The sequence below is a fragment of the Lepus europaeus genome, chromosome 15 (assembly GCF_033115175.1).
Source record: "Lepus europaeus isolate LE1 chromosome 15, mLepTim1.pri, whole genome shotgun sequence".
Lineage (NCBI taxonomy): Eukaryota > Metazoa > Chordata > Mammalia > Lagomorpha > Leporidae > Lepus > Lepus europaeus.
The window spans coordinates 12,635,336-12,660,077 of NC_084841.1; the positions used below are offsets into that span (position 1 = coordinate 12,635,336).

The following is a 24,742-nucleotide window of genomic DNA, read 5'->3' on the forward strand; positions in this document are numbered from 1 at the left end:
TCATCTAAACCTAAAAGACCTACTGACTTACTTTGAAAGGTTTCAAACTTCTAACAAAGGATATAAATCAGCCACTATGAGAGCAATCAACCAAATACAGGAAAGCCAGACAAGGGCTCCATGGAGCATAGTTATCCTAAAAATGATCTTTGCTCTCTTCCTGAGTGTGTTCATGAATATAACATCTTATACTCCTCAAAATGACCACCAATTTTCTGCTGAATAAGAAAGTTCTTAATAACTCACTTACACTGATGGCCTCTGCGAGTTGAAGGCATTAAGCTATAAAAGACATTTCCTATCAAATTTGGGGGTTCATTATCCCATTAAGGTTGACTAAGTACCATAAGCTCAAAAAACTGCCCATATTACTAAACTTTACTGAAGGAGATGAATCTTTACTCTTCACAACTCCTTTATATTCATATTATTCTCTGTCAGTGGCAGAAATTCTAAAAATATGAGCAGCCCAGCATCCCACTGCGATGATAAATGGAAGCCATTTATTTCAAATAGATTTGGGAGCCCAAATATCAATCTTTGTAGCTCCAGGAACAACATAAAAAGTCATTTCCCCTCTTTAAGTCATTGCATGTCCTTCATAGTGGCCAAGTCATGAACAAACCACTTCACTGTCTCCCAATTAGATTATCTTGAAAATTACAGTCTCAAATATTCAATATCCAAACAGCCAAATTTCCAGATGACACTGAATGAGATGATGGAACTTCTCTTCCAAATGATCCATCTCAAAAATTGTGTGTTTTTAACAAAACACTTGTACTGGTCCAATGAAAAAATAGGTTCAAAATTTGTTTTTACTTTTTTTAACACTATATTTATAAAAAGAAATATTAAAAATAATGATAATCCTACAGAGATCTAACTCCTCAAATATGGAAATACCTTTAACATCCTAACCCTTAGGTAACTTTGTAGATTGACCTGTGAGCATGAAATATAAATGTTTCAAATGATTAGGAGAAGCAAATTAAGCATCTTTGTATCTCAAGCATCAGAATACATTTTCACTATTCTTCTCTACATATTTGTCTGACTGTACTTTTTCCTTGCTCCTAAAAACCAGTCTTAAATCTTTACTATAATATACTGAAGATGAACTAAGAGGGAGGGAAGAAAGTATGGTTGTCTTCTGAAAACTGTACTTACTAGCACTCTGACCTCAGAATCAGCCCTTAAGGCATTCTGGTCTGACTGAAAAGCCCAGGAGAGCATTTCAGGCATGGAAAGCCAAGGCACTGTGGCAAAAATAAATAAATTAATTAAAATAAAATAAAAGAAATTCCACATGAAGTATCTCTGTGAGTGAGACCCAAGTAGAAAGAAGTGGCCACCAAAGGAGGATATACTTTTCTCTGAAGGGAAGAGAGAACTTCCACTTTGCTTACAGCCTTGTCGAGTTAGTGGATCCAAAAGGCTTCCATAGCATAGGCAGCTCATTTCAAAAGCCTCAGGTGAAGACTGACATCATATATAAGAGTGTTAATTGTTAAGTAAAAAAATAAGACTCACTGTGCACTAACTTCCCATGCAGGACCTCTGTCCTCAAAGAATTGTATTATGAGAGTTAATAGTGAAACTTGTTCAAATCTTTACTTAGTATATACTAAATTGATCTTCTATATATAAAAATAATTGAAAATGAATCTTGATGTGAATGGGATGGGAGAGAGTGTGGGAGATGGGATAGTTGCGGGTGGGAGGGAGGTTATTGGGGGTGGGGAGCTGCTATAATCCAAAAGTTGTACTTTGGAAATTTATATTTATTAAATAAAAGTTAAAAAAAGAATTATTTCCTTTTAGTGTATTAAATGGAAGATATTCTATGTCTCGTAAGTTTTAGTTATATCTAAGTGTTTGCAAAAGATGAATCATTCTTTGGTTCTTCATTAAATATAATTGTTTCTAAAAGGAAAGAAGGGAGGAAAATGAGAAAAAAAGAATAAAAAGAAAAATTACCTTTGAGATACAATAACTTTTATATATATATAGAAAAGAAATTTACTTAGCATTCAGTTTTGATGGCTGAGATTCCAAAATTGGTGGTCCCCACCTGTTCAGCCTCTGGTAAGGGTTCCCTTAAGTCACAGTGTGTAGAGAAATGGAAAGGGAACTGGTCATGGTCAGCAGTAAAGTATATGGGTGGCCTCACTTTATAATAACTCACTCCTTTTTTTTTTCATTTTCAATTATCTTTATATACAAAAGATTGATTTAGTACATATTAAGTAAAGATTTCATCAGTTTGCACCCACACAGAACATAAAGTGTAAAATACTGTTTCAGTACTATTTATAGCATTAATTCACATTGGACAACACATTAATGACAGAGATCCCACGTAAGAAGCAAGTTCACAGTGACTCCTGTTGTTGACTTAACAATTTGACACTCTTGTTCATGGCATCAGAAATCTCCCTAGGCTCTAGTCATGAGCTTCCAAGGCTATGGAAGCCTCTTGAGTTCGCTGACTTCGATCTTATTCCGACAGGGTCATAGTCAAAGTGGAAGTTCTTTCCTCCCTTCAGAGAAAGGTACCTCCTTCTTTGATGGCCCGTTCTTTCCACTGGGATCTCACTCACAGAGATCTTTCATTTAGGTCTTCTTTTTTTTTCTTTTCCATGGTGTCTTGGCTTTCCATCCTAAAACACTCTCATGGGCTCTTCAGCCAGATCTAAATGCCTTAAGGGCTGATTCTGAGGCCAGAGTGTTGTTTAGGACATCTGCCATTCTACGAATCTGCTGTGTATCCCACTTCCCATGTTGGATAGTTCTCTCCCTTTTTTATTCTATCAGTTAGTATTCACAGACACTAGTCTTGTTTGTGTGATCACTTTGACTCTTAGAGGACTGTTGAGGAACAGTTCTTTTTTTCCTCCTTTTTTCTTTCTCATACAAAGCATTGAACCCTTTACCTAGAGTAGAGTTAATCCTCTATATATAAAGTTAAATGAAAATAGATCTTAGTAAAAAGCAAGACAGGGATCAGGAGAGGGAAGAGGAAGTGGGGTGGGAGGGTGGGTATAATAGGAAGAATTACTATGTTCCTGATGTTTTATTTATGAAATGTGTGGAAATAAAGAACTGTACTTATGTAACACATGAAATCTGTTCTCTTTATATTAATAAAAATTTAAAAACAAAATTGAATATCCATCAAGACTTTTTTTTTGACAGGCAGAGTGGACAGTGAGAAAGAGAGAGACAGAGAAAAAGGTCTTCCTTTGCCGTTGGTTCACCCTCCAATGGCCACCGCAGCCGGCACGCTGCAGCTGGCGCACCACACTGATCTGAAGCCCGGAGCCAGGTGCTTATCCTGGTCTCCCATGGGGTGCAGGGTCCAAGCACTTGGGCCATCCTCTGCTGCCCTCCCGGGCCACAGCAGAGAGCTGGCCTGGAAGAGGAGTGACCGGGACAGAATCCGGCACCCCAACCAGGACTAGAACCCAGTGTGCCGGTGCCGCTAGGCGGAGGATTAGCCTGTTGAGCCATGGCGCTGGCCAAGACTTTTAACATATTAACACAAGTTATAAAACTATGGGCTCTAAGAAATGACTTCTCCAGTTCACATACAGAAAAGCAGAGCCTGGAATGAAATGTACAGCAAGGAAAACTAATGATGGTAAATATTCACTAGCATACCCTATTTTATATTGATTTATTTGAAACTCAGAGCTACACAGAAAGAAAAGGAGAGGCAGAGAGAGAGAGAGGTCTTCCATCTGCTGGTTCACTCCTCAAATGGCCACAACTGCTGGAGCTGTGCCAATCCAAAGCTAGGAGCCAAGAGCTTCCTCCAGGCCTCCCACATGGGTGCAGGGACCCAAGGACACGGGCCATCTTTCATTGCTTTTCCAGGTTATAGCAGAGAGCTGGATCAGAAGTGGAGCAGCTGGACCTGAACCAGTGCATATATGGGATGCCGGCACCACAGGCAGCAGCCCTACCCACTACACCATAGCGTTTGTCCCTAGCATGTCATATTTCAAGAAGGTCATATATAAAAAAAAATTCTGTCAACCAAATCAAACACCATTAATTTGTAGCCTTCCCTAGCCATCCTGTCTAAAAATTTAATATTATCTCTCAACATTTCACAACCACCTTCATTGCCAAATTTTGTTCCTTGGCATTTAGCAATAATCATTTCACTGAATCTTTTACTTGGAATTTCTACTTATATGTTATCAGTCTTCCTGGGACTTAATGACACTGAGGACTAGAATATTCTCTTTTTTGTTTTTCTCATCCTTAGTGCCTCATAGAGTACCTAGCACTGAGTAAATAATTAATAAATATTCGCTAAATGATTAGGATGAATAAATAAATAAATGAATAAATTCATAAATACAAAATCCAACAGAATTATGTGTATTTTAAGTTTTCTTCTACCAAGGTTAGATGACAGGAATCAATAAGAGACCATCAAACGTCACATACCTTGAAAAGGTCACATAATTTAATCATTCCAGCAACACTGAGGAGTTAATACATGTGATATATAGTATACAGTATACGTGTATGTATATACACACATACACATGTGTATATAGTTAATACATATGGTACCACTGTTGGTCACGCAGCTTAGTAAGTGGCTGTGCTAAAATCTGGACCTGACTGCATATTGCCAACGCTCATGCTATTTCCACTCTGTTACACTGATCCTCATAAAATTTTAACTCTTCTAGAAAATACATAACAAAATTTTGAAAAGCATGGCTGCATTACAAAGGCTGATTGTGCCGATGTGATTTGCTACTCATGAGGCTCTGGAGCTGTGCAAGAAGCCACTGACTCCTATGAATGGCGGTAAGGATCTCTTCTTTACCTGACAAGTAGAGTCTCACAAATCCTCGATTACACAGGTCTCGGGTGGTAGGAGGAAGAGAAAACAGAGAAAAATCAAATGGCTTCTGTACAAGTTATAGGAGCAAATATACACATTAACAGGGTATTTGCAGTGTTTCTAATTAGGAATTCAAAACACACAATCTCAGACAACACATATTAACCATAGTTGTAGATTCTGAGACTTGCTTAAAATGATAATTTCAAAATCAAAAAGCAATCTTTACAATACTGTTGGTTTTCATATGGCTCTCTTCCAGAAACAACTACATACAGGTCCAAAATCCTGTATTCAACAATCCAATTGATATTATCTATGCAAAAAAAAAACACACCTTAGATTCAAAGAGTGAATGTATTTAAAAGGATGAAAAAAGATAGACCTACAAACAGTAACCAAAAGAGAGCTGGAGTAGCTACAAATGTTAAGATTGAGCTTGTTGGGGATGGCGCTGTGGTGTAGTGGGTTAACACCTTGGCCTGAAGCACCAGCATCCCATATAGGCGCCAGTTCCAGACCCGGCTGCTCCATTTCAGATCCAGCTCTCTGCTATGGCCTGGGAAAGCAGTAGAAGATGGCCCAAGTCCTTGGGCCCCTGCACCCACGTGGGAGACCCAGAAGCAGCTCCTGCTCCTTGCTTTGGACTGGCGCAGCTCCTGCTCCTTGCTTCGGACTGGCGCAGCTCCAGCTGTTGCGGCCAATTTGAGAGTGAACCATTAGATGAAGGGTGTCTCCTCTCTCTCTCTCTCTCTCTCTGCCTCTCCTCTCTCTGTGTAACTCTGACTTTCAAATAAATAAATAAATATTTTTTTAAAAAAAGACTGAGCTTGTTACTAGAGTGCTATGGTTTGAATGATGGCTTAATCACCAATGTAATAGGTTTTAGAGGTGGGTCATAAAGAGGTGATTAAGTCATGAGGGTGGAGCACTCATGGCTATTGGATTCAGGACCTTGTAAAAAAGATGGACGGGGGAAGTTCACTTTCTCCTGCTCTTCTACTATGTGAGGACACAACATTCATCCCCTCTAGAAAATGCAGCAACAAGGCACCACCTTGGAAATGAAGATTATGCCTTTGTAAGACACCAAACCTGTTGGTGCCTTGATTCTGGACTTGCAGCCTCTAAAACTTTGAGAAATATATACATTAATATTCTTTACAAATTACCCAGCCTGAGGTATTTTGTTATAGCAACACAAACAGACTAAGACATAAAGACAAATGACATTCTGTTATAAAATGGTCAATCCTTCAGGAAGATATAGCACACTACATCTAACAGAGTCCAAAAATACATGAAGGAAAAACAAACAAAATTTATTGAGACATAGATGATTTGACAATATTAGTCAGGACCTCCAATATTCCACTTTCAACTAGATATGAAATCAACAAGGAAATAGATGACTTGGACAACACTATCCATCAACTACACCTAATGCTGTAAATCAACTATCTCAAACAGATATCTAAGAACACTCCACGTAACAAAAGTGGAATACACAATCTTCTCACATACCCATGGACTATCTCTGAGACAAATCATATTTTAAGCTAAAAATCTCTTACCCAAAACATATGTACTACAGAAATCCCAAATTTCCCGACTTCAAAAATTCAGTATGGTACATTTTCAGTACCACAGCATCAGCAGACTCTAGGTCAGCACTCTATAACCAATCTCAGTATTTTCACAGCAAAATATATGACTATGACCCTAAATGACATAGGTGAAAATGACAAGTAGCTTCAACTCAGTTCAGATGTTTTTTTCACCAAATAAATTACAAAACAAAATTAAAAACCTGCAGTGTTTTCTGGACTTCTCCACAGTAAGATCACTCCTTCTTCCCCTGTTTTACACTATTACAATTCTAAATCACTAAGTACAGCTCACACTAGAGGAACAAGGGGAGTTGAGATCAATATCTGGGATGGGAAATTATAAATACTCAAAAATTATTTGGAATTCTCCTGTAAGGGAGATTATCACTTGTCCCTCCTTTATTTATTCAATCATTTATTTTTTGTCAGTATCCACTCATGGATATTTACATTATAGCTTGAATGACTATCCAATATTACATTATAATTTAATTTTTGCTCAAATTATTCCTGCTATCCCATTCTCCTGTTTATGTTTCGAGCACAGAATTACTTTCTGACACCATGACACGAGATGCACCAGTTCCATTTTGCATTTGACCTGTTCCTTTTATTGGAGAATGATATTAGAAACCAAAATGTGGTTCTAGGTGAGTTAATTGTCACTGGGATGTCACTATTAATGGGCCCTCTCAATAGGCAGAGCCAGTCATATGTAGCAATATAAGCCTATGCAAAAGCACATTCCTATAAATATTTTTATATGTGACCATTTATACTTATATCAAATAAAACATTATTTTATACTGATATACCCAATTCTAATCAAGTACTACATTGTGCCCTTTTAAATCACCTAATAAATTAGTTAGAATTTTCCAAATAAACAAAAACAACAGGGAGTGTGTATGTGTATATGTGTGTGTATAAGCACTTATAAGGAATTGAACTCATGCAACCATAGAGGCTGACAGGTCCCAGATCTGTCATAGACCAGCCAGAGAACCCGAAGTGCTGACAGCACAGTTCTGGAAGCCTAACATCCAAAGGCCTGGTTTGCTGAAGACCCAAGAAGAAGCCAGGGCTTCGCTGCAAGTACGAAGGCAAGCAAAAAATCATGTACAAGCTGGGACGAGTCAGACACATGGAATTCCCCCTTACCGGAAACAGGCACAGCTTTTTGTTTCTATTCAGGCCTCTAACTGACTGGCTGATACCCATTCACTTTAGGGAGGTGATTTGCTTTACTCAGTCTACTGACTCAAATGATAATCTCTCCAGGAATAGTCTCACAGAAACAACCAAAATAATGCCTCACCAAACATCTGGGCATCCTCGGGCACAAAAAATTAACCATCACACTCAGTTTATGTCCAATAGAGTCACTAACAATATATAGTTTCTAATTTTTGCATTTATTTAATTATTTTCTGTCCCCCATCATCAAGAATTTAATTGGAAGCAGAAGTCATACACGTTCTAACTCCATGGCCCAGAACAGTGTCTGTTATGAGGTAAAGATTAATTTGTTGAATAAATGAAAAAATAATTTTAAAAGTATTAATTATGGGATTCATAGTAGAAAATAACAAAGATGAAATATTTATGGAGTTTCCATGGAACTTGAGTAAAGTCATCTTCCATACCCTAAACAAACACTAATCCATTGTTATGCCCTGCTATCTCCATGCATTCATCCTCTCTCAACGTTGAAGTTTTCCCCACAAGGAATTCAAGAGATGGTTGGTGTCTCTTATTTCCCCTAAAGTTTACTATAGCAGGGCTTTAGCATGTCCAAAATAAAGTAGCACATTTCTTTCTCAAGTTTCCTTTTCTGCAACAGAATCTACCTTACTACCAGCAGTGTGCAGATCAGAGAGAGGAGGCAAACAGTAGGTAGGAAGATTCATCAACCATCCTTTATCACTAAATCCCTTAGTATATGTTCTCACTCAATATCTAGGACTTCTCAAATTACTTGAGAAGTCTTGACTATTTAGATGAAAGATAAAACAGATATGTATTGAATGTATATTCTATGTCTGGCAAATCCTGAGCTCTTCTCTATTGTGAGATTTTAATTTTATTTTTTTAAATTAATAGAGAGGTCACTTACATATTTATTTTCATATGTAACAGAGAGAAGAAGCCAATGCTATGGAAGAAGTTTGGGGAAACAGTAGGGAAAAGTATTTTCTGTGTTCTGAAAGTCTTTTATAAGAATATAAGTGAAGGAGCTGGTGCTGTGGTGTTAGTGGCTAAAAATGCCCCCTGTGGCACCAGCATCCCATGTGGGCGCCAGTTTGAGACCCAGATACTCCACTTCCAATCCAGCTACCTGCTAAAGCATCTGGGAAATATAACAGGATGGCCAAGTTCTTGGGTCCCTGAACCCAAGTAGGAGACCCAGCAGAAACTGCTGGCTTCTGGCTTCAGATCAGCCCAGTTCCAGCCATTGTGGCCATTTGAGGAATGAACCAGCAGATGGAAGATAATCTCTCCCTCTCCCTCTCTCCCTCTCCCTCTCCCTCCCCCTCTATCCCTCTCCCTCTCCTTCTCTCCTTCCCTCCCTTCCTCCCTCCCTCCTTCCCTCTCTCCCTCTTTCTGTCCCTCTCTAACTCCACCATTCAAATAAATATTTAAGAAAAAAAGAACATAAGTGAAATTCTTTGACATTTGTAAGTCATGACTTGCTTGTTAAAAAATCTCTTTAACATTTTGAACAAAGGAGCCTGTGTAAATTTCTTGAAATTATTCCTTGTTCATTTGAACTGTTTTGTAGCTCAGAGTTATGACACAAGCTAAGTTGTGGATATGACATTTGGCACCATAGAACAAAGGAACACCCAGAGCTGCCTAGAATAACAGCTCCATGTTTATGGGAAGACAGACCTGTGCCCAAATTAAATCTTTGGCCTCTTGCACATAATTAGCATATCAAAGAGAGAAGCCAAACTAAAAGGCACATTAAGGCAACGGAACTGTTAGTTTGATCAGGATTCATTGCCCAGGGGTCATCAGTCAACACTGACAAAATCAAAGAGATAAAACTTGGCCAGATGGCAGGCTAACAGATGGGCATTTCCACAGCATACCACACCTAAGGCAGGGATGAAATAAGTAACTCCTGAATTGGTATTATTATTGACTCTGCTTATACAGAAACGCATCCAAGTTTGTGTCATGTCTTCCATGCACTGTTTCCAGTCCCCCTCTATTTCTATCAAATTTCATTTGGCTCAGTCATGTGGAACAGCTGAATTCTGAGTTATGCTCACCAGAAAGACATTGTCAAATATCCAAAGACTAAGAAAGTACAAGCCAAAACACAGGTTTTCTTGGCCAAGTCCTTCTAGTCTACCATCCATTTACTTGTAATTGCAAACAGTTATCTACTCCTCAGTCAGAGCCCTTCCATCCTGAAGGGTGGCATGCAGAGTCATCCCAGTCTGTTCTTAGGAAGTCCAAAAACAGCAGGAAGCTGGGTTTCCTGTCTTCCTACCCCTTTAGCAAAACACAGTCACATAGTCGCACCACAGCAGAACCACAAACCAAGGCAAATCAAGGAATGAGCAAGGAAGAAACATTTTCTGCTCTTGTCCCATGTGCCTGTGTTGCAGTATTGCATTCACTGGAGGAAAATCATTTCTGAAGTTATGTTACACCTGTACAAACCACCAACAACAACAAAAAAAAGTCACCTTGTTTTCAGTCAGGTGGCAGATTTCAAACCACAAAATTTAATCAGTAGACATTCTGAGCAGCTCATCTCTACCCTGATCATACAGTAAAATTTCCAACAAATTATTCAAATTCCCTGAACAAGCACTAGATGAAACCCTTCAACCAGTGGCAATCTCAAGCCAGCAGAGATGTCACACATGGGTAATTCTGCGTTCACTGAGTCTTTTCTCATGACATTTGTTTTTGAAAAGAGCAGACATATCTCTGGAAGCTTTTTTTTATTAAATTCTAGGTTTTAAAAATAGGCTTTTTTTTCTGTGATCTGAATAACTGAGTGTATTACCCAGTACAGTTCAGAATAGTATTATTAGAAGATCAGGTTAAGAACAAGTTTATGATTAACAGGTAGTAGATGGTTAGTATATGAGTAATGAATGCAGTTTGATTTCTTTAAGTCACATTGTCACTAAGGAAATAACATGACTGTGATTCTGGTCACCTTAGTGAAACACTCGCTGTGATTTATATGATCCATCCATATATTCATTTGTGTCACAAATATTCCTTGAATCTCCACAAAGTGACCAAGATAATGAACCTACTGAGCTGAGTTACACAATTTGTTCTAAAACCCAGCCCCTCTCATTGCAATGCTTTCTCCATAAGAAGGAAAGCCCAGAAGCCCTAAGCAAACTAAAATCATCCCATTCAGAATGGGGGGAAGCACACCTGCAGGGCTGCAGACAGCCTAGGAGGATCTGCTTTAGACAGCCACGAAGTATTAGCTATGGCGTCTTTGGGGTGGGGGGGGGGGGGAGCAGTTCCAAGGACACCAAATCATACTCTGATATGTCTCTGACCTCTGAGCCTAGAGAGTTCAGGAGTCAAGTCTGATACAACCAGGAAACCATCTGGAAGAAACACAATGGTTTTAAAGTTTACTATGAAGAAATTAACAGCATTTTGTTATGAAGCTGAAGCACCACCATTTACTAAATATGGTATGAGTTTTATGACAATTTCATACAAAATTTTACAAATATTTCAACCCATTCAACTTTCCAAGAGGTCATAAAATACCTAAGTGCATATAAATACTCCATGTATTTAAACTACCACCAATGCCACTGGGCCAAGTCTAGCTCACCATCTGTTTTTGTGTAGCCCACCAGTTTTTACATTTTTTAAATGGGTTTGGAAGAAATTTTAAATCATATTTCTTCACACATTATGAAATTCAAATTTTGGTGTCTAAAAGTAAATTTGTACTAGAACACAGCCATGCACACTCATTTATCTAGTGTCTGTGGATACTTTCATGTCAACAGCAGCTACAATGGTTTCCATGGCCCCAAACATTGACTCTCTGGCCCTTTAGAGAGTGGGTTTGCTGGTATTTGATTGAAATAACAAAGTAAACGCTGTCAAGGGAGAACACTGTGGAGCTATGATAAGGCGCCTTTGCCCAACCACTGCTAACTTGCTTCCTGCCACCCTAACTTGTCTTGGCCAATGGAGTCCACCCATCTCTGCCCAGAGGAAGCTTAGTGGAGAGGTACATGGATCAAAGAAGAGAACTGATGTGAAAAGGGGAATACACCTAGAAAGAGCCAGGAGATGTGGAAAGGCAGACGTCTGTGGAGAAGAATGTTCTGGAAAGAGAAGCTACAGAGTCCATATTGTACTCAAACCTCACTCTATGAAGAGAAAAACAAGCACCTCACCAGCATGTAGCTTTGAGACCATTGTAAAATCACCATACTCATAGCCTATACAGTAACCAAGACGGTGACAGTAGGATATGAGGTATAATTTACGTACCTCATGCAGTAGAAAATCATTTATCTGTTCTAGTGAGTAAAATGCAGATCCATGTGTTTTGAGTAAGCAAACAAAACAAAACCAGTTTCAAAAATAAGGAAATCAGCTCATGATCTGTTCTTCATTCATTGGGACATCATTAGTTACTGATAAAGTATGACGGTGTCCACACTAAAATATTATATGTGAGGGGCCGGCACCGTGGCTCACTTGGCTAATCCTTCACCTGCAGCGCCAGCATCCCATATGGGCACCGGGTTCTAGTCCCGGTTGGGGTGCCGGTTCTGTCCCAGTTGCTCCTCTTCCAGTCCAGCTCTCTGCTGTGGCCCAGGAAGGCAGTGGAGGATGGCCCAAGTGCTTGGGCACCTGCACCCACATGGGAGACCAGGAGAAGCAGCTGGCTCCTGGCTTCAGATCAGTGCAGCGCCGGCCGTGGCGGCCATTTGGGGAGTGAACCAACGGAAGGAAATCCTTTCTCTGTCTCTCTCTCTCACTGTCTATAACTCTACCTGTCAAATAAATTTTAAAAAATATTATATGTGAACAGTTTCTCAGGTGTTTGGGCATGGTAGTTAAAAGCATTAATTAACAGTATTTGCTATTAATCCTACAGAGAATGCTAGTAAGAGCAACAGTCAGAGAAAAAAGTCAATGAGGCTTTCCATGTCACAAGGTTACAAGTCGGCAGTTTGGTTTTTTTTTTTTTTTTTTTTTTTTTTTTTGTCAAAACAATTTAGGAAGCACGTTTAAAAAGACATACAGGCTAATTCAGCTATATTACAGTACTTCAGAATTCCATTTTCACCCCACATTTCCTTGAAGAAACTCACCACCAAACTAATGAGGTTGCTCTTAAATTAACAAGAGTGGATCTTGACACTAACTTTACACTTCACTCAACTGAAAGAGCGTACAGCACTTAGCCATGGTATATTTATTTCAAATTTACATCAGTTGCCGAACAGATAGACCCTAAAAACTGAATTAAATCTAGAGTCTAAAGCCCCTAGGGGCAGGAACAAGTACATTCTCACTCCTTCAATTCTTTGTGAAACACCTCAGACAATAATCGGTAGACACAGTATTATTTTCTCAAAGTAATAAACATCAAGACTTGATTAACAGTTTGCATTTTGATTTAAAAGCTTGTATTCATTTTTGATCAGGGAAAAGGACAATCTCAATGTTAACTCACCACCTAATCATAAATCTGAACTTAGAGTATTCACTATCCTACTGTAACTACTGACAACTAAAAATCTTCCATTCCCTAATGTTGCATGTTCAAAGAATAAACAAAATGCCTAGCAATAGCCAACAGTGATACCTGGCCTAGGTCTAAGGTCAAACAACAAAACAGGAGCAAAACAAGGCCAAGAATATTTTAATTTTATAGCCCAGCAAGTACAAACCTCATTGAACAAAGTTGCAGGCATCAAATCTTTAAAATGGCAGGAATCACCGCACACGTGTACATGTGCGTGTGCGCACACACACACACACACACCATAAAAAAACCTTACAGTGGTAAAGTGTGAAACCAACTACTCCACATGTGAACATGGATGCCAACTCCAGAAGTTAATACGGAACCATGGAAACCAACTTCCCTAAACCCAACTACAATCGATTTAAAATTCAAATATTTATATTTATCTAGGACTTTCTCTAAAACCTAGATATAAAATTTCTCCAATGCACCAGGAAGATATATTATGATGTGACTGAAGTCACATATGAAATCACCATTAACACACCCAAGACTTAAGCATATCCCTTTCATTACTCCTTCATGTGCCAGGCAGACAGTTTTAAGCCATAATTTGTAAATACTTTGAATTACTGCATGGGACAATATGCAACACTGATACAGCTCATGTTTTGATATTTTCAAAATCTCAATTTTCAATGAAAATTTGTCAGCTCCTCCCAGTGCATCAGCTAGATCATAGCAACAAGCATCTCTGGAAGTAGAAATAACTCTCATGACACCAACAATTAAGAAAATAATGACCGCAGTGTCCTCAAAAAGTTCATTTAAGTCCTATAAGCACCTTACAAATAGGTCTGGAAGCTACCCCTTAGAGTATAGCCAAAACAAGCCCAGCAGGTATCAAATTCCTGTTACCAATTTTTTTTATGTTGATGCTTCTCAAGACTTTAATAATATGGATAAAAACGAAAACTCTCAAGACATTCTTGTTCCTAGTAGATTTTTCAGTCTTTGTTACTGCTATGAGAACCCCTGTTGCTGGCAGCACATAATAAGGCTTAAAGAATAAGCAGTAAAGGTAAGACTAATAAAAATGTTTACAGGCTAGTCAAAATGGCCAGGGGCCCAATATCTGGGAAGTTGCATGGCACACATGCCAAGTCTCACTCCCTGCCCAGGCAGGTAAGGAGAGCAGCTCCATAGTCTGCTTTGATGCTCCGCTCCTCACCCCCCAGGACCTCTGAGGCATCTCCCACTCCCTACTTAGTCACATGTCACATACATCTCATCTGACCACCTGACATGGGCCATTCCAAAGTATAGTGAAGTGGTGGCTGCCTGACCTTGAACAGTGCTGCCCTGTGCTTGTCCATGTTTAAAGGCATCTCATAACTCCAGTTATGAGTAGACGCCAACAAGGACATAAATAAGACAAATGGTGAAGGACATCTGGAGAGGAAGTATGCAAACATGCACAGGTATCATTGTATCTCATTATACCTGCTTTTAAAACTGCTGATTCATTCATTATTTATGATAACTAACTCGGTAAGAAACTGAGATGGGTTCCCAGAAATCAGCAGAGAGTAAAAATCTAGGAATAAAGAATGAAATGATTCACAACAGGCCAAGATGTAGAAATTACTTAGGTGTCCATAAGTGAATTAATGGATTTTAAAATATGGAAATGTTGCATACCTACATAATACCACTCAGCCTTTAAAAAACAGCAGGCGGGGCAAGTGGTGCAGCAGGTTAAGCCATCACTTACATGTCTGCATCCCATACTGGAATGAGATTGGAGTCCCCACTACTCTGCTTCTGACCCAGTTTCCAGCTAATGTAATCCTGGCAGGCAGCAGAGGATGGCTCAAGTGTTTGAGCCCTGCCATCCAATTGGAACATCAAATGAATTCTTGGATCTTGTCTTCAGGGTGGCTCAACATTGGCTGTTGTGGACATTTGCAGAGTGAAGGAAAAGATGGTGTTCCCATTCTCTTTGTCTCTCCCCCTCACCCCGCCTTTCAAGTAATGAAAATGAACTAAACTTTAAAAAGAGGAAATTATGTCACTTCAAACATAAACATACATGAGAACATTTTGTTGAGTGAAATAAACCAAATACAGAGGTGCAGAAAATATGATATGATATCACTATATTGGGAATGTGTTACAGTGAAATTCATAGAAGCACACAGTGGAATGACATTACCAGAGGCTACAGTTGTAGATGGGGCATAATAGAGCAAGTGGCCAACAGATACAAAGTTAGAATGTTTAGAAAGGAATGATAAATTCTTGGTGCTCTGTTGCACAGCATGGTGACTGGAATTAATAATAATGTATTGAATAGATCATAGTAGCTAAAGGAGAACATTTCAAATGTTCTCACAACAAAATAAATGCTAACTATTTGAATTGGCAGTTCTGCTAATCACTTTGATTATTCTATAATGTATAAATGTATCAGAACACCACATTGTACCCCTGCAATTATTGATTGTCCACTAAAAATAACATAGAATGTTAAAGCCCGATGACATGGAAAGAAGAGTCACTACCTTCACTTTGTGACAAAAGAGTGAAGGAAACAAAGGGCTCCTGCTTACTGGGAGCAAACCCAGGTCTCAGCTGACTGAAAAATTAATAATAATCAGAGCCAGCATTAAAAGGGCACCTACTATGTGCCTGACACCATTCAGAGCACTTCATGTATATCCACATATCTAATACTCTTACAACATATGTGTAAGACAGGTACCATTATCATCTCTCCTTTAAAGATGAGCCAACTGAGGCACCAAGTATAAGTATTTTATCTAAGGAAACATAGCTGTTACCTTCCATTTGCATGGACTATCCTGTGTTCAAACAGCACCATCTGTCTTTTAGAGCAATTTCAAAGTTTTCCATACAACATTCTATCCAGTAATTGTTATCTCCTCAAAAATCCATATCTTTTGGGAAAATACTCAAAGTATTCATAAACTGAAATATGGTCGAATAGGTTAAAATGTCACCAGCATCTCAAAATAAATTTGATTTTATATGTTCTTACATTTCATGAATTTTAGACCATACTATGGGGTTGAAAATCAATTAAATTCTACTACTAAAATGTCTGCAATGTATCATCTTAAATAAGTTAATAAATAAAATAGAGCTTGCAGGTAGATAGGAAGGTAAATTCATTTTAATTATCTCAAATATCTTAATTACCTCTGCCTGATAATGACACAGCAATTAAGATCTAAATATGTCGTAGAGGATACAACTGCTAGCTTCCTATTGGGTCACATAGCTGAGTAGCACTAGTATCTAATAAAATGGGAAAGGTTTAGGCCCTAATTCTCAAAGAATTCTACTGTCTGTGAGTAAAACCAAGGTCTGAGACTCCCTGCAGCATGCTTCTCTCACACTCACCTGCTCCCTAAGTGCTCCTTGGTTGGCTCTGTCACCATCTCCTTGCGAGCATCAGGGAATTTAACAGGGTGACATTCTCTTCTAAAAGGGCTACACCAAGCACTACTAAAGGAGTAACTCTCAACCTCTTTTGGTTCAGAACCCTGGGAGGAAAGTTATGATGCCACCTGCTTATGGCTCAGGAACCTATGAGGACAAACAGAGAGAGACTGAATAGTTAGGAATATGCATTTCAGAAGCTATTATTTGTGATGAGTGAAAGATGGCCACTCTCTTTAAAAGGAGGGCCAGATTCCATAGGCAGTCTATCTTGTGGTCCCTTGAATCTGAGTTGATGCTGAGATTTGGTTTAAACAAGAGAATGCAGATGTGAAACTGTGATTCCTAGGTTAGACCTTAACAAATTAAATTTGTTAACTTCCACCTTTCATACTCTTGGAACCAGTTACCCTACTGGGAGAAGCACAAATCACATGAGAGTAGAACTTAGGTGACAGTTAGCAGCCCCCACAGAGCATCCAGCTACCAGCCAGAAGCAAAAACAAGTCAAATGAGTGAGCCACCCGGGACCCAGTCAAATCTCAGGGCTATTACATTTCAGATGTCACCACATGTGGAGAAGCAGCTGTCACCTGACCTCAGTCAACCCACAGACCCATAAGATACTAAATGACAAATGTTTAAACTGCTAAATACTGAGGTGTTTTTCATGCAGCAAGTCAAAACCTTTCCAATCCATCTTAGAGGTCCCAGCCTGAAACCAATTGCTGAGGGCTTCAGCCTCATACAGGATGAGCCATGATAGACCCAGAAACATCAAGGTGGCTAGAACAGGAAGAACCACCCCTGCCAATATGGCAGCTAAGACCAGGAGCTCTGGAACTAGACTGGTAGAGTCTGAATCCTGGATTTGCCACTTGCCTTTACCTGGTAGAAGTTACTGAACTTCTCTGTGCATCAGTTTCCCTTTGTATAAAATAGACAATAATATTCCTCATCTCATAGCTTTGTTACAAAGATTAAATACCAGTTCCTATATATTTAAAGCATCTAAACAGTGCCTGACACATAATCAGTGTTCAGTAAATGGTGTCTCTTCCTATTTATGATTTTTTTCTATTCTACACCCAAGGAACCACCTGTTCCCAGTTGTGGGATGTCTCTATCCTTAGGACAGAGAGATATGGAAAGTAAAGGGGAGGAACATAAACATACTTTCTATTTGGCCCAGCAGCATGGATCCCCATCAGGCCAGAAGAGCATGCATGTGATTAATGCTAGCTCTCACTGATGTCACTCCAAAAAGGAAGAAAACTAAGAATCAGAGACAACACTTGATTTGTGGGTCATCCTTAACAGAAATACTAGGCAGGCAGGCAAAATTTATCTGAGCACAGGCTGGTCCTGTATATAAGAATCTACATGTTAGGAATTTTCTAACTGATTTCATTAGCTACCAAGGTTTACATGTATCTTATAGAGTCCTGGAAAGTTATTTCATATCTGGCAAGATCTAAGGTATCTTCATCTCATTCACATCATGTTGTTTTCCAAATACTACTCACATTCTTTGCTGAAACTATCAGATCAGGTTAAAGATCACAGCGGTATTTATATGTGTCATAATAAAATTTATCCCAAACATATTGATGATACTGAGAGATTTTTCTTGGTATTTGGTTCTCTTTTGGGGAGGAAGAGGGTCATATTTCATATATAAGTAGGGGTCATGCTTTTGCCAAAATACATATTGACTTTTTTTAAAAAATAAAGCGAAAATTCTGTAGTAATCAATATTTTGTTATAAAGATTAGTATTAAATAAATGGTATTTTATCCAGGCTCTTTATTTCTTCTCTACTTTAAAATGTACATCAAGGACCTACTTCCATTTACCACAAGATTAACCACCCCAAGTGAGTTAATATATTATAGCCATCAGTTAAAGTTTTTTAAATACTTAAGCATTCAATTTTAGCTCTTGATCATCTGACCACAACCCTTCTCATGGGACTTTCAACTGGAGTCCCTAAACTCTCCCATTTCTTCCCACATATTTCTATCCATAAAATTAAAGCAGGTCCAATTATACTACCCATATGATAGTCACTGGACACAGTCCCATCTGTTATTCAAAACAGCTATAATAGATCCATAAACTGATACTCAAGTAGTTCAATTAAAGGTTCTGAAAAAATGTGTCAGCTTTATGCCTATCTTTAGCATGATAACATCACTCACCCATATTAGTTCTGCTTCCTCTTTCTAAATCATTTATAAGCCTCAGGTCAGCTGGAGAAAATTCAGATTTTCATTTCATGCTTGCTAATCATGCCTTAAATGGTGACTATCAGAGATGCAAATTAATTACAGACTATATGAAGTTTGCACAAATTAAAAACTCTGATATGTAAATTATTAATGCAGCAGTAATTCCACTTACTTCTGCAAACACAGTTTCATCTGTGTTATATTGCTCAATGCAAACCAAATTTAGCAATTTAGACAGATACAGGAAACTCTAGATTTTATAACATCTTCCAACTTCTCCACTCACTTTTTCCTTCTCTTCCCATTGCCTCCTTTTCTTCTCTATTTTTGAACCCCACTTTTTTGTTTCTGAATGTCAGCCCCATCTCACTAGTCAAGCTCATCATTCATGTACTATTCAGCTTTTCTTTAAGATTCCATTCTTAATTTTTTGTGTTTTGCATTTTACCAGCATGTTCAAAGAACCTGAATAAGTTCCATCATGATTTTTTAAAAGCAGCCTATTTCCCAGACCATTTCTAGGTTTACATATGTTGTATGCTGGTTAAAGAATAGATACAGTTTCAATGGTATAACTGAGGATAACTACTGGGGGTACTTATGCACCCACTCTGTAACTGAACAAAGCAAAGAAGGAAAGTGGCCAAAATTTAATTGTGGGAGAAAGAAAACTTGCACCAAAAATAAAGCTTGGTTAAATGAAAAGGATACTCAGATTAAAACTAACAGTTTCAACCAAAATTTCCATACTAGTAAAGATTCGCTTGCCTTGAATCCGTTTTCCATAAATGAAGCCATTCAGGATTTAACTGCTTAAATTAACAAAATATTACTGAAATAAATTATGTAACATTTCTAATTTATAAAATTGATTGGTAGAGCATAAGACATTAACTTACCCTTTTAAGACAAAGGTGGGTATAATTTGACAAATAAATAGCAAGTTAATAAAGGAAAACATTTGATTAAAATGTATTGAGCTTCTCAGATAGCTTTCTTAGCTTTCTCATAGCACATCTCTACAAATTCTAAATCTTGGTTTTCCTGTGGCTTGCACAGAATGTTTATAAGCAGCAGCATAAGTTATACACTAAGTTATTACTCAAGCACACTTATGTTACCAAAATTATTTTCCGGGCAAAATAAATGCAACTGTTTACCTGGCAGGGCTGCTTCATTTTAATGGCTATGACATGGTATCTGTAACAGCAGAGCTCACAAGTCCAGGACCCTCTCTCACTGATCCACTTTAGCAGACACAGCTGATGTGTGTAGCGAACTGACCCATCACATCGGCAGGGATTTAACAGCTCACCCTAAAAAGAAAATGGCTCATGATGAGTATTTGTGTCTGTGCCTCTATTTTTAAAATCGAATGCTTGCTTCCTTTTCTTTCAAAGCCATTTACCCAGCTGTATCCTAGAAAATGAAATTAAAATTTTATACCTCTGATGGGAATGAAACTAGAGTCTTAAAACTATTTCAAAGATATTGCTTAGAGTTACGACATAAATGTTCTACCAACATACAAAATGTCTGCGAGATATAGCTCCCGGTACCCTAGGGGGAAAGCTGTACTATTAAATCTCTTTAATAACTTTTAAGTGGATGGTCAGATGCATTTCCTCTGCAGTTATTCTTAATCATCGCTAAGGAAGAAACGCATGGCATCCCAGAAAGCCGCCTGCAATAGCATTATGCTTTTATTTTTTTTTCTAAATGTAGCATCATAAATATTGACTTAAGGCACTTGTATTCCTGAAAGCCTGAATATTTAGATGCAATTTCCTTACTTTTAAAAATATTAAACCTAACGTGTTCTCAGACCACACATAGGGGACAGATTTACTGTCCTTCCCCCTGCATCACTCTCGGTTGAGTTTGCAGCACCTCTCGTAGTGTTTATAATTTTAAAATTGTGTTTCCAACAAAATACAAAGTACACGGTCGGCTGAACGGGCTTTATTGTAAAGTACTTTCCCGTTTCTCTGGGAAGAACTGCAACGCAATTTTCAAATCGGTAAGATTAAGTCACTGACATCTGCAATAGGCTCTGCCCTTTCCACGGTGACATAATTCGCCCCCCGGTCTGTGTGAAGACGACCCTACAGACTTCCTTCCATATGTAGACCAAAATCACCGAGCAACCCACGAGAGATACTTATGTCATCCTCATCAAGGCACCTGAGGAACGTGAAAGCGCAAAACCGGGCAGGAAAAAGACAAGTGTGGAGGGTCACGGAGAGGGAGGCAGGACGTGCGGCGGCTGCTCCCGACGTCCGACCCACAGCCCTAAACCCGCTGGGAGGCGCGCGCTGTCCCTGGTGCTGAAAGGCCGTCCAGCGAGAGCAGCCGCCGCGCCGGAGACGGAGCCCGCCGCGGGAACCCCGCGGGCCTTACCTGCTCCGCGCCCTGGAAGCAGATCTTGCAGATGGGCTGGTGGTGCTGGTGCTGGTGCCCGGCGCGCTGGTCGCCGCCGCCGCCGCTGCTGCTGCTGCGGCTGCTGCACACTGAGCGCGTCTCGGGCTGGTCTGCTGAGCCTGGCCGCTCGCCCTCCCCGCCCGCGCCAGCCTCGGGCTCCCCCGGGCCGCCCTTCCCGGCCGCCGCCTCCGGGAGCTGCCTTGGACCTTCCCCCGAGTCTCCAGCTGCTGACACCTCCCTGCCGGCGGGTGGTAAGGGTGGCGGCGGCAGCTCGTCCGTGCCCCTGCGCCGCGGGGCCACCTCCCCCGGCGGTTCCTCTGGCCCGGCGGCGCACTCGGGGGGCGCTGGGGGCGAGGGCAGCCGCGCCAGGTAGCGCGGGGCCGCGGGGGCCGGGGCCGGCTTACCGGGCGGCGGCGGGGGCGGCTCGGCGTCCCCGCTATCCGCCCCGCGACACAGACTGCCGCCGTGGCCACCCTCCAAGCTCATGGTGCCGCCGCCGCCCGCCCGCCTAGCGGGCCAGACTACAGCCGAGGGAGAGTGGAGGCGGAGGGAGGACAGAGGCCCAGAGGGAGGTGGGAGAGTACGGCAGGAGCGCTGGAGCGCCCGGGGCGGGGGGCGGGGCGGGACGCGGAGGGCCCGGCGGTGGCGGTGGCGGCGGCGGCAGAGGCGGCAGCAGCTGCTCCGCGGAGCCGCCGGCTGGGCTCTACTGGAGGCGGCGCCGCGTTCGGCTGCGCGCGAGAGCCGCGCCGCGGAGGGGCCTGAGGACGTCGGGGGCGGGAGGGAGGAGCTGCGAGGCGGCGGGTGGCGCGGAGGGTGGAGGGGCTGGTGCAGGCTGGGGTGCCGCCTTCAGTGGGAGGGGGACGTGGAGGGACAGGCGCGACCCGGGGGCGAGGTGCGGAGATCCAGGGCCAGAATTGGGGGACCACCCTCTCGCCGCCTGGCTAACTCCGCCCCGAGCCCGCTCACGTCGGTTCGGAAGCAGATGACCTCTTTCCCAACGGTGCAGCGGTGCCGCTCCCGCGAGCCGGGCAGGGACAGGTGCAGGGGCAGGGGTCGTAGGCCTCGGGGCTAGAAACCGTTACTGGGTGAGCAAGGAGGACGTGGTGGCGTGGGTTGGGTGGGGCGGGAGGAGCGCCGGTAAGACCGCGGGAGGGGGCGCACTGCGTGGGCAGGGCAGGGGCGCGGGACCCCTGGTCTGCAACCGCCCGGCGCGTGACCACTGCCCATGTTCCTGGCCTCTCCTTCCAGGGCACCTTGTCTGCTCCAGGGGAGAGGTAAGACCGAAGTCTTGGGAGCACGTGTCCTCGGGCGTCCTCCACCCCTTTCCTCCAGCAGTAGGTATCCCGGCTGTTGGTGCCTTGGAGGTCGGAGGGTCGTTTGCTGGGATGGGCCCTAATGGAGGAGCCTGGGTGCTATGACCTGTGGCGTGTGGTCACCTTCATCCTCGCGTAGGATGGAAGCAAATGACACAGTCCCTTTCCCAGAAAAAGTGGCTGCCGTTTCGGTTCTGGGTTTCATTCACCTCGAACCCAGTTCCTCCAAAACTCCACCCCGCCAAACCACTCTGGGATGCAGGCTGGCCCAGGACCTTTTTGAAATAAACTCTTTCACTGGCAGGCAACTGCCTGGAAATCTGTGCACATGCGGTAGATCCCCAGTGCAGGCAGAGAGAAGTCGTCAGGGTCTGGGTTTATATACTGCAACGTGTCCATCTAAATCAAAGGTGATTGCCGCTGATATAACACTTAACGTCTCTGACACACCGGCTGCATTTTTAGCTGAAGATCCAAGATCAGCTAGGCAAAGCAGCTTGCTCAAGGTCACGGGACTATTAACAAAATTCCAGCTCAGAAACCAATGATTTTTTTTTTCCAATCCTTTCTTCTGCCTCCTAAAATAGTATTGTAGTGCATGGAGTGTTGGTGGCACTCCCATTAATAGTTAGATGTTCTGAAATGGTTCAGATAAACTACCGGTTTAATTTTTCCATTACGTATTTTGGCAGTAAGATGTGCATTTGATTGAAAAAAAAAAAGCTTTTTTTTTTTTAAACAGAAATTGCTTTGATTAGAAGGCAGAGGATAAAGAATTCAAGAATGCTTTGTCACAAATGGCCTCAGATGAAAGAGTCTCCAGGAATGTCCCCTGACACTTAGCCCCCCTTAGATTAGCTTATTTTTGGTAGCAGAGTGGCAGGCAGCAAACACATTTTAAAAATAATAAACCTGGAATGCCCTGGGAATTTACCACATTGAAGAATCAAGGTTGTAGATGCACTCTCATTTGAGGTTATCACCCGTCAAAATTGCATTGCACAAATTTATGTGTTACTACAATCTTAAGATAATCATAAGCCTTGATCATAATTTCTTGAGTTAAATGGTATCTAATTTTGTACAGAATTCCCTAAGTTATTCAATCCATGATCAGTAAATGTCTACCAAGTACAATAAAATGCCTTATTGCCCAAAGGACAGCATAAAAGCTATGGATTCCCTATAAATAATGCCGGCTAGTTCAGAGAGCAAAGTGGCATGGATAAAGGAAGAAAAAGACACATGTATCCTCTGAATTGATGACTTCTGTAAAATAATTAACTCCAGTAGGATAAAATGATGTTTCCTTGATACCATGGGTAACCACATAAAATCAGCCCTTCCATGCTTTAGTGACCTCCTAAACTGACCCCTCTGGAATAAAGAGAAACTTGTTCCTGATCGTCAGGTAATCCAAGGAGTCTCCAGTGGATCAAGAAAAAATATTACCTTTGTAACCTTGACCCTGTCATCAGTCAAAAGCATACAGAATAATGGGGGAACCAGAAAGGGTGAATCGCTCTCCACTGCTGGCACCCACAGGAAAGGGAGATGGAGACACAGATGCCAGAGAAAGGGCAGTGCACTGGCAGTCACTATGTAAATGTGCATCCAACCAAGTGAAAAAGATGACTGACGGGGAACAGTTTCACAAATGTGGGCAAGTACAGAAAGGCACACCAAAGCTGCTTCAAGCTATATAAATGAGGAGAAAGATAAAAATAATACAACAAATGCTTAAAAATTTCATTGTCATGCCCTCCACCCAGAACAAAACACACCCTTCAATAAATGGGATGTTTCATTATTACCTGTAGAGATCAGGAGTTCCTTGAGTCCGTGGATGTCCCCAAAAGTTCTTGGTTGACATTAACAGGTAGAATATTCTCCTTGATAAGCCTTCCAGACAACAGAATATAGTCTGGGGTGCCCTGTAAAATTATTTTTCTATTTGTTCATGTTCAGTTCTTGGGGACATCCCCAAAATTATTCAGTCAGCATCTTTGGTTTACCTTCTCTAGTCTACAGCTACTGAGAATTCTCAGTAGCCGTCAAAAAGCTGAGAGAAATGAAATTAAGAATCTAACTATATTATTGAGTTATGTTGCATGTGG

The 24,742-nt window shown here is 41.0% G+C and overlaps 1 protein-coding gene across 1 annotated transcript in view; it reads right to left on the bottom strand.

Annotated features, from left to right (window-relative positions):
• The window catches only part of MARCHF11 (membrane associated ring-CH-type finger 11), a 132,030-nt gene extending 110,232 nt beyond the window's left edge, over positions 1–21,798 (bottom strand). Inside the window, exons 1-2 of the mRNA XM_062212413.1 lie at positions 21,292–21,798; positions 20,052–20,207 (exon numbers count right to left, since the gene is read on the bottom strand). Of these exons, the coding sequence (XP_062068397.1) occupies positions 20,052–20,207; positions 21,292–21,798 (663 nt within the window). The remainder of the gene's footprint in view (positions 1–20,051; positions 20,208–21,291) is intronic.
• Between the last annotated feature and the right edge of the window lie 2,944 nt (positions 21,799–24,742).